Below are 11,477 nucleotides of genomic sequence, written 5' to 3'. Positions count from 1 at the left end.
GGGCAGGACAGAGGGACGGGGGAGGAGGAGGGAGGACAGGAAAGAGAACGCGAGAAGAGGGGGCTGGGGAGCGGAGAGGACAGCAAAGGGGAAGTCCGGGGAGGGGGAGAGAATTCAGGCTCGGCCCAGGCGACCCCTCCCTGACGCAGGTCCCCCCATTTCAGAGCTAGGCCCACAGCGGGAGGGGGCCAGTCACCTCCTCTTGCACCGGACATCCTTGGGTATACGCCGCGGAGGAGTCCAGGAGGGAGGAAGCAGAAGTATTTCTCCCGGAAAAGTCGGTTATAAAGTCCCAGACCCCGCCCCCTAGTCAGGTCCCGCCTCCAGACGCCGTGCCTTGCCCAAGCCCATCCCCCTAGGGCTGTGCCTCGGCCACGCCTCTCCCTTAAGCCCCGCCCAATCGCCTAAGTCACGCCTCTCCTTCTGGCCTCGCTCTCTGCCTCCCTGGGCCTGAGCCCTGCTCCACTCCGCCACTCCGTCCTCACCTCTTGCGCGCCCGCCCGCCCATGGGACTGGGAGGGTCCTTCTCCCTCACTTCTCATCTGAGGGAATTCGGGCCGGCGAGCCAGAGGTGAACATTCCACGTGGGAGAGGACCACGGGCTGGCCCAGCCTAAGGATCCCCCTTTGCAGGTACCCAGCTCCAGAGTCCCAGTAGCTCCGCCCTGAATTCTCCGCGGCTGCGCACTCTGTCCCTCAGGCACCACGGGGCGTGGCCTGGGCCAACATCCTAAGAGCTAAGGCACGCGTCCTTTAGCTATCTCGACGGGGTGGGCGGGTCGCTCCCTACGTCACCGGGCCACGCCCCTACTCAGCATTCAAAGAGACCGGGAGAGGAGACTCTGGACTTAGCTGCGTTTTCTTCAGCTGGGCCGGCTGACCCATACAGCTACCCTCTCTTGGGCTTGACTCAAGGCATGTAGGAGAGAAGCAGCGGCCTCCATCTCCGGCTCCGGGAAATGGGCACAGGGCTGCCTGGCATGTGGGGGCGGCCTCTGGGCACCAGAAGGGGTACCCCCGGGAACAGCCCTGGTTCTGGTGGATCAGGTTTCCCAAACCCCTGCACGTCCGCAACCTTGCAGGAGCCACCCCTTCCCCACTCTCCTGGCTGTCTTCCCATCCTCAGCCCTACCCCAGCGCCCCACCCGCCCCTAAGGGGGTAGTCGGCAGGGGCAGGGGTGACCCTGACCTCCACATAGCGCCCCCACCCTTCCTTACTCGCGAAATCACCGCCCTGGCTTGTCTGCTCTGTGTTCTCGGACCTTCCCGGCCTGACACGGTGCGCTCCGTTACCTCCACTCTCCAGAGGGGCCCACCTGGTGGGGGAGAGGTGGAGTGGACCTGTATTCAGGTCCCACACTCCAGAGCTGCCCCATATCACTCCCCGCACCCCCTGACCCTGTTGTCATCCCCCGATTGTTCCTCTTCCCCTCCCCCAACAGACCCAGGCCCAATCCTTGGGGCTCCTGCTGCCCAGGCTCCCTCCCCTCCCCACGCCGGATTGAAGGGGTCCCAGAGGAAATCCTAGGGGAGAAATCTCCTGCTTCAGTGATATGATGGTCTACATACAGAATCGGAGAAAATCAACTAAAGAGCTAGTGGAAAGAATTGATAACTTGAGCTAAGTTGCAGGATACAAAATAAACCCATTTAAAGCATCAGCATTTCTAGATATTTCCAACAAAACTCAGCAGCGAGAGTTAGAAAGAGAAACTTCATTTAAAATCACCCTAGACAATATAAAGTCTTGGAGAATATTATTTGTCAAGACATACACATACTAATGCATTGCTGGTGGAGTTGTGAATGGATCCAACCATTCTGGAGGGCCATTTGGAATTATGCCCAAAGGGCTTTAAAAGACTGCCTGCTCTTTGATCCAACCATACCACTGCTAGGTTTGTACCCTAAAGAGATCATTATAAATGCTTGTACAAAAATATGCATGCTGCTCTCTTTGTGCTGGCAAAAAAAAATGGAAAATGAAGGAATGTCCCTCCACTGGGGAATGGCTGAACAATTTGTGTCATAAGACCTCCATGAACTGATGTGGAGTGAAATAAGCAGAACCAAGAGAACATTGTACACAGAAAGTCAAACATTGTGGAACGATCAAATGTAATCAACTTTAGTTTTATTACTTCACAATTTCTCTTTTGAATTTTGAAATGTAGTATTTCTTAAATTATGCTTCAAAACATAACCCAAGCCAAGTAATTATCCTATCTTACAAGTGGTACATAAGTTAATAGAATATAATACAGTGCCAGGTTTTTTTCTCCTTTTGGCACACTGCCCTCCATTTTTATATAACCCACAGCTTGTCAACTTAAATCTTCATTTTACAAGAATTCTGTAGTCGATTACTTTGGAAGTCTTTGGATTTCTATTCATTTTTCAACTCCTCTGTCTGAAATACTTAAGTACTGAAATCTGGATTATGGTCAACAAGTTCCTCATTCTGACTCTTACTGACTTTTTTTGCACTGGCAAAGTGCCAGGTGATTCAAAGATTTAAAAAATACAGACTCTAAAGCAAATCAATTCTATGGTCTTCCTATCAGTGGTTAGGGGATTTTTAATGAAAGCATATATCTTTATTCAATTTACTTACATCTCCAGCTGCTATCACAGTGCTTGGCACATAGCAGGGACTTAATAAATGTTTTTTGATTGACTGTATTTCAAATTTTATATGTAGCTACTATCCTCCAATATCACTTAATATTTGGCAGACAGGTCAAAGCAAGCACATATCTAAACACGAAGTTTGAAATACAACAAAAACCAAAGTTAACATTATGGATAATGATTTCACTCTTAATTACAGGACACTAAAATCAGCTAAGTGTATTTATATCTTTAGAAGTGTGAAGTAATTCTAACTCTGAAGTAAAAAGAGTGGTTTCAATATATTATTTTAAAATTTGGGGGCAGCTGGGTACCTCAGTGTATTGAGAGTCAGGCCTAGAGACGGGAGGTCCTAGGTTCAAATCTGGCCTCAGACACTACCCAGCTGTGTGACCCTGTGCAAGTCGCCTAATCCCCCATTGTCTAGCCTTTACCACTCTTCTGCCTTGGAGCCAATATACAGTATTGATTCCAAGACAGAAGGTAAGGGTTTTTAAAAAAATTTTTTTTTGTATATATTATCACAGAGATGAGACCATCCAATACCTGACAACAAATTTTGACTAAGCAAGAGTGTTTTTTTCCCAACATCTCAATCATGTTAAATGCAATAGTTTCTTCACTGCTTCTTTATCCTGGGAATGATTGTTTTCAGTATTGCCTTCATTCTTAAGTACATCAAGAGATTTTTTGTAATTCTCAATTTCTTCAAAACCAAGGAGCTCTTCCTCTGTGTCTCCAGAAGTTTTTTTCTGCAGCTTTAATTTGGAGAAGAGTCTTCAAGATGTTTTCTTCTGAGTGGCTCTTCTGTAATGTAACTGTAATGTGGATACTATTAGGAGTAGTCAATGGGCCTAGGCAGATGTTGATGATGAAATATGAAAGGAAGGGAGTCCCAAAACAAGGCTGTATGAGAATTAGATAACCTCCCACAGCAGCTAGGTCAGGTCCCCTTTAAGCCTGAGATTCTCTGCTAATAGACCCAGGGCTCGGAACCAATCCAACCAAGACAGTTAAAAATGTTTTCAGGAAGCAGATCAAAACTTCCTGAAACCTCAAATTGGAAATGGATAACTGGCTTGGAATGGCCTGCTCAACTAAGCTGTAATGCAGATCTGACTGTTATTAAAGGATGGCAGATGGAAGGTAAGCAAGGCTCCAAGACTGTTTAGGCTCAAGGTTAACCAGGGTTATTTGTAATAACTGAGGGAAGGCAAGGATAGGTAGATGGGTGAGGGTAACCCTAAAATCTTGCCTAATTTGTTGATGTTAATTAATCTTGAAGCATTAGTTGATGTTCCTAGGAGCAGAGTAATGAGACAGCCTTGAAGGCAAATCCCAGCTCTGTAGCTTGTTGCTGAGCCCAGAGGCTGGGAAGCCCCTGGGTCAGTTCAGTTGTTCTTGGTTGTAGCTGTTCTCTCTAGCTGGTATGGAAGGATGTTGTCTATGCCAAAGAAGTATTGAATATTTGGCTAATAATTGAATAGTTCCTACCTGCCTAACAGTAACTCCCAAAACCACCCTGGGGCCGCCAAACCCTCCTTCCTCTCTTACCCTGCAGGAGAGTCAGAGAAGTGAAGCTCCCAGGGGTTAGAGGACCCCCTTTTATACCCTGTCCTTAACTGACACCCTGGCACACGGCCTGGGTGCCTTGCCAGGTTCGGTGTTCCAAAGTGGCAACTGCCAGCTTGCACCCCAGAAATATGGCTACTCATTTCTGCATATTACACTTCTCCAATATGTATTCCTCCATGTCTGCTTCAATCTTCTTTTTCTCCCAATCTTTGGTTTTCCATGATACAAAACTGTTAATAAATACATGGCATAGTCATAATTCTGTCTCCATAAAGGGCACCTGTCAGTAGTGATAGTAAGCAAATCTGTATTCTTGCAGCTCCTCTCTCCAACGAGTTTAAGAAATTTCTTCTTTAATGATCATCTAAATTCAGATGGGAAAGTCTAACCTTTAATTTTACAACTCTTGCTTTGGGAATATAAAGAGATGGTGCTACTGAAACATAATCAGCTATCTCATTTTCGATGGGAAAATACTTCTCACATTTTTCATCACCGTCCAATGCACTTGGCCAATCAGTGCAGAAATCTTTAAGAGCTGCACAGTGCTTTTTAATTGCTACAAGAGTCAAATGCAAGAAATTGGGGATCTTTAAAAGCTCTAGATTTTCTTCCTTTACCGGGGGCACTTCTTTTTCCGCTGGATAGCCCATTCAAACAGGAAGAGGCACTGCTGAAGGTTTAAATGGTGCTGTAGCATGGTAAACACTCATCCAGTCAGTCCTGATCAACTGTCATCTTTGTTGTCCTAGGATTTGGAACCTGTTTTCTTTCTACTTTTTAATGTTTTATTACTTTCTGTTGTAAACATGGTTAGAACTTGTGGGTCAGAGGCCAGTGACAAGATCATGGCTAAAGTGCACAGAGTCCAGGGCTGGGGCCAGGCAGCTTGCTGGAGAGGGTGCTGCCAAAGCTCCCCTCCAGAACCAGGAACTGCGAGTCAAGAGCCACTATTGAATGTTCACTTTATGAGTCTTTGTCTCTAAAGCTGCCAGAAGACTCACTCTCTCTCTCTGTACAAAACCTTTTTAGTTTAATGTAGTCAAAATTATTTATTTTACATTTTGTGATTTTTTTCTAATGCTTGCTTGGTTTTAAAATGTTTCCCTTCCCATAGATCTGACAAGTATACTATTCTGTGCTCACCCAATTTACCTATAATTTCCTTCTTTATATTCAAGTCATTCACCCATTCTGAGTTTATCTTGGTATAGGGTGTGAAATGATGATCTAGGCCCAATCTCTCCCGTATTGTTTTCCAATTTTCCCAGCAGTTTTTGTCAAATAGTGGAGTTTTGTCCCAAAAGCTGGGTTCTTTGGGTTTATCAAAAACTGTCTTGCTGAGTTCACTTACCCCTAGTACTTCACCAGTACCATATTGTTTTGATGACTACTGCTTTATAGTATAGTTTAAGATCTGGTAGTGCTAGGTCACCTTCCTGCATATGTTTTTTTCATTATTTCCCTTGGTATTCTTGGTCTTTTGTTCTTCCAAAAGAGCTTTGTTAAAGTTTTTTCTAATTCAGTAAAAAAGTTTTTTGGTAGTTTGATAGGTATAGCACTAAATAGGTAAATTAATTTGGGCAGCATGATCATTTTTATTATGTTAGCTCATCCTACCCATGAGCACTCGATGTTTTTCCAACTGTTTAGATCTAGTTTTAATTGTGTGGAAAGAGTTTCATAGTTGTGTTAATATAATTCCTGTGTTTGTCTTGGCAGATAGATTCCTAAGTATTTTATATTATCTAGGGTATTTTAAATGGAATTTCTCTTTCTAACTCTTTCTGCTGTGATGTGTTGGAGATATATAGAAATGCTAATGATTTATGTGCATTTATTTTGTATCCTGCAACTTTGCTAAAGATGTTGATTATTTCCACTAACTTTTTAGTTGATTCCCTAGGATTTTTTAAGTAGACCATCATATCATCTGCAAAGAGTAATAGCTTGGTCTCCTCATTGCCTATTTTAATACCTTCAATTTATTTTTCTTCTGTAATTGCTACTGCTAGTGTTTCCAGTACAATGTTAAATAATAGAGGTGACAATGGGCATCCTTGTTTTAGTCCTGATCCTATTGGGAATGTTTTTAATTTATCCCCATTGCAGATGATGTTTGTTGATGGTTTTAGATATATACTGTTTGTTATTTTTAGGAAAGGTCCTTCTATTCCTAAACTTTCTAGTGTTCTGCTGCTTTTCTGCTGATTCCCTTCCTCCTGCCCCCGTGCCTCAAGCCTTTGTAAGTGCTCCCAGCAGCGGTACTTGGCTCAGGGCTTCCCAGCGGCCTCCAACCACTGCCTCCTTGAGATGCTGCCTTCAGCTGCTGCTAGCCATGCACCTGGCCCACCACCTGGCATGGCTTCCACTGCAGAGACCGTCCCTGCTTCTGCCACTTCTTCCATAACTGGTAAGCTTAAAAGACTCCCTATCCCTCTTCCAACCCCAGCCCTAGTATGAAGGGAAGTCCCTTTCCTTGCAGGGCAGTTGGTTACCTCTTAACCTCTGCCAGGCTCTTTGCCTTGGCAGGGGAGGTCCTGATCTTTTTCACCCACTCCAGCCTGTGTCCTAGCTCCCTTCCTGCCCCAACTTGGATTTCAAAAAGCAAGGTAACCACTTCAACTCCCAGTTTCCAGTTACAACAGCTTTTAGACCCTTTTAGACTCCTGAGCAGGCCACCCGCCCTGTTTTGTAGTTATATCCTCCATTTTGGTTTCTGGCAAACATAACCATGCCCCTTATTCCCACCCACCACCCTAAACACCCACCCTACCCAAAGGAGCTTGTCCCCAAACCACGTAGGGTGCTACTGCCCTTTGGAAGGAACTCAAGGAACTACCCAAAGATTATGGAAGGTGTACGGGGAGGAGGAGGGGTTTGCGGCACAGAAATCAGAGGATACAATCTTTAATTTTCCAGACCCTGATGTCGTACTAGCCATTGTCCCTATCCACTACCCCCCATACTGATGAGCCCAATGTAACATTAAACATTAGTAACACCTATTATGATTGTCTTTTGGACACTGAAACTTCCAGGTCTGCATTGAAGAGAACACCTGACTCAGATTGCAATTCCATAGGATCAATAAATGTAGTGGGGGTATCGGGAACACCCCAAAAAGTTCCAAAGCTTTCCCCTAGAATGGTGTCTGTAGGACCCTTCAATGTGGAGCACTCTTTCCTCTTGATGCCTGACTCTCCTATAAATTTGCTGGGGAGAGATCTTTTATGCAAGCTTAGTGCCACAATAACTTGCACTTCAGGTCGCTCTATGTCACTGGAATTGCCTAAGGAATCCTTAACTTTTCCCCCTGTACTTCTTTCAGATAGTCATGAGATGAAGGAATCTCCCACTTTTGAAATCCCAACTGATATACCTGAGTCTCTCTGGGCCACATTATCTTCTGATGTTGGCCTACTTAAATCGGCTGTCCCTGTCCAAATTAAAAATAAATCTAGCCCACCTCCATCCATTCCTCAGTACCCTCTCTCAAAGGAGGCAATAGAGGGCTTTACCCCAGTAATAAATTCACTAATTGACCAAGGCATAATAATTCCCTGTAAATCTAAATACAATACTCCCATCCTGCCTGTTAAAATAAGACAAAATTTGGGCCCGATGGCAAGCATGTCTATCATTTTATCCAGGAATCAAGGGCCATGAACTATCATGTTATAAAGAGACACCCTGTAGTTTCCAACATAAATACTATTATTTCTTTTATTCCTAGCACAGTTACATACTTTACAGTAGCAGACTTGTGCTCAGCCTTCTTTTCCATACCTATACATGTGGATTCCAGGCATATCTTTGCTTTCACCTGGAAAGGTTCCAATGGACCTGGGCTCATTTGCCTCAAGGTTTCGTGGATAGCCCTACATTGTTCATACAATTCTTAACTGCTGATATGGATGCCATTAAATTTAAATACAATTGTTTAATCCAATATATGGATGATTTGCTCTTGGCTTCACCAAATACTGAAGCATGCCAAGAGGATAGCAAGCATCTCCTTTTGGAGCTACATAAGAGAGGATTCAAGGTCTCCAAAGATAAAGTTCAGTGGTGTCTCCACAAAGTACAATATTTAGGTTTCATTTTAACTGCTGGGTCCTATTTAATTTCTCCTAAATGTATTGAAAGTATCCAAAAATTAAGTGCTCCTACCACTGAAAAACAATTGAGGGCGATTCTTGGAGCAACAGGATTTTGTCAGCAGTGGATTCTTTGGTATGGGGAAATCACTAAGCCCCTTGTATCACTCACAAAAAACTTGGTCCTTGAACCACTTAAATTGGAAAAGGAACACTGAACAGCTCTTTCAAATTTAAAACAGGCTATCCTGTCTGCCCCTGCTCTGGGCATCCCAAATTATGCCAAACCATTTACCTTATATGTTCATGAACAGAAAGGGGAAGCTTCAGGTGTTCTAACTCAACTTTTTGGACCTGCTCAATGCCTGGTAGCCTATTATTCAGCTCAGGTGGACCCCGTAGCTTCAGGAGCACCACCATGCCTTAGAGGAGTAGCTGCCATAACTTTATTAGTAACCAAATCTGCTGATCTGGTATTGGGATGCCCTCTGACCATAATGTGCCCATACAAGGTTGAGGCGTTGTTATTGAGACATAGGACACAGGCATTTACTGATCAAAAGATGACAAGATATGAGATAACCCTATTGAATAATGAACGTATCACCGTAAAACACTGTGGAATTCTTAATCCTACAAACTTGCTCCCCTATTTGGCAACTTCTGGAGAACCTTTACATGACTGTACATCTTTAGTGACCATTGCTGATAAGCCTCGTAATGATTTACTGGACACCCCTTTAGAATTTAGATTTAATATTATTTACAGATGGTTCTTCCTTTATGAGAGATGGTATGCTCTATACAGGAGCTGTGGTAGTTACAGAATTGGATACTCTATGGTCAGCTTCCTTACCCTAACATGTAAGAGCACAAGGTGCAGAACTCACAGCATTGAAACATGCCTATATGATTGCAAAGGGTAAAAGGGTCACAATTTACACAGACTCCCATTAAGCATTTGGTATATGTCATGCCATTGGCATGTTATGGTTTCAGAGGAAATTCTTAACATCAGCTGGAAAATGTATTGCCAGTTCAAACCTTATTACTGAACTTCTTTCTGCCCTCCATCTCTCCAAAGCCATAGCTGTCATTCACTGCTCTGCAGACATAGGTGGCGATTGAGCAGACGTTGCAGCCAAACTAGCAGCCTTAGAAGGACCTGAATTAATTATGCCACTAACAGTTACTGATGATTTGGATCTATCCCTTTCCTATAATGACAAGGAAGTGGGAAAATGGAAGCAAATATTTAAAGCTAAACATAAATGGAGTATGGGTGTCATCTGAAGGCAACCCCCTGCTTCTTAGAGCTTTCTATAACCAAATTTGTCACTCCATCCATAAACATGGTCATTTCAGCACCCAAGGCATTTTAGACTCTGCTAAAAGATTATGGATAGCACCTGGAATAACTGCAATTGCCTCTAAAATATATATAGCTTGTCCTACCTACCAGGCCTTTAATCAACACACCTTTCAAGGAAGAGCCTTTGGTGGACATCCTTCCGCTTACACACCATTTGAGCATTTACAAATTGATTTTATCTCTATGCCAAAAGCTAGATGGTATAAATTTTGTCTGGTCATAGTCAATCAGCTGACCAGGTGGCCTGAAGAATTTTATACTGCTTGGGCCACAGTGGCTTTTCTTGTCAAAGTCCTTTTGAAAGAAATTATTCCCTGTTTTGGCCTGCCAGCACATATTGATTTAGATGAAGGAATTCATTTTACTGATTTGGTCTTATCACAAATTTATTTATGTTTGGGGATAACTCCTAAATTTCACACACCATATCATCCCCAGAGCTCCTGCCAAGTTGAAAGAATGAATAAAGAACTTAAAGCTATGATTGGCAAATTGTGCACAGAGACTCATTTAAAATGGCCCAAAATTCTACCTCTGGCCCTATTTTATCTCAGAAGCATACTGTGATGATGAGATTAAATCTACCCTGCCCTTGCTTAGATTTAATCATAAAAGGTGAAAACATCTCCACTAAACTCAGAAGTTTGGAGGTCTGTGACCCACGTTTACTAGTGTGAGTGACAAATCAGAATTTACTGACTGCCTCCTGAGAAGTCCTAAGAAAAGCATCTGTTGTGATTGGACACATAAAATAAGAGGAAGGCATAGGAAGTGGCACAGAAGAAGCCCCTTTAAAAAAGAGTTCAGTGTGCTCAGCTTCTTCTTGTTCATTGCTTGGACCTGGAGGAGAACTGGACCTGAGACCCTGAGACGTTGGTGAGACTTTTCTTAAATCTTTGCCTTAGAACTACATGTGTTGAGTGTAAGACTAAATCTTCCTGGATTCTGTGAAGGAACTCTCTTTTCAAGAGAGGACCAGAGACTGAAGCTTTTGCTTCATTCATCCCCAGCTTTCAGGCCTCAGGGACTCTCAGCTCAATCTTCTGCAATTAAGGACTAGTTAAATGGGTTGAGCCAGGGGCCAGAGAAAATTACTCAGTGTGTTAGATCACTTATCCTATCTTATTCTCTCTCTAATTTTCTTACTTTCTCTCTCTCTTCTCATTTGTAAATAAACTTCCATAAAATCCATTTTGACTTGAGGTTATTCTTTAATTGGGGATTGATAATTATTCATTTCCCTGGCCACCAAACTTTTAATATTCACCCAACCAAAATCCCTTTTTAACCCTTATAAGACCCAGAGGTGATTTATACATCTCACCATTTGAGATGCAATTTGGACATCCATCTATTCATGTACAAGCATTTACCCCTGCCTATACCTCATTATTAGTAAGGAATAGCACCATTGCCACTTATATCAGACAATTACAAACAAAATTGCGAGAACTCCATGACTCTGTAGCTGCTGTTCAAGCAGGCCCAAGAGACTCCTCACTTTATGATTTGAACCCAGATGATAGTGTGTACTTAAAGAATTTCATATATACTAGGTTGACTGAACCTGCTTATGATGGTCCATTCCAGGTCCTATTAACTACAACAACAGCCATTAAAATGGGGAGAGGGACTCATGGATTCATTGTAGTCATGTAAAACAAGTATCCTTTATTGATAATGAATAAATGCCTGTACTTATTATAATTGCCTTACTACTTATATTTGACTATTGATTGTATTTGACTATTGATTGTGATAAGACTTCCCTATTGCTGGATTAGTATTATTTTGTTGCAC

General features: G+C 43.1%; 1 protein-coding gene and 1 pseudogene across 1 annotated transcript in view; both read right to left on the bottom strand.

The window, feature by feature from the left end:
- LOC123230519 (zinc finger protein 2-like) overlaps positions 1-1,408 on the bottom strand; it is a 53,545-nt gene extending 52,137 nt beyond the window's left edge. The window contains exon 1 of the mRNA XM_044656656.1: positions 1,293-1,408. Coding sequence (XP_044512591.1) covers positions 1,293-1,408 — 116 coding nt within the window. The remainder of the gene's footprint in view (positions 1-1,292) is intronic.
- Positions 1,409-3,226: 1,818 nt separating this feature from the next.
- On the bottom strand, positions 3,227-9,812 carry LOC123230518 (annotated as a pseudogene).
- Positions 9,813-11,477: the final 1,665 nt, after the last annotated feature.

Source organism: Gracilinanus agilis, chromosome 1 (assembly GCF_016433145.1).
Source record: "Gracilinanus agilis isolate LMUSP501 chromosome 1, AgileGrace, whole genome shotgun sequence".
Taxonomy (NCBI): Eukaryota; Metazoa; Chordata; class Mammalia; order Didelphimorphia; family Didelphidae; genus Gracilinanus; species Gracilinanus agilis.
This window is presented reverse-complemented; position numbering and strand designations above follow the sequence as displayed.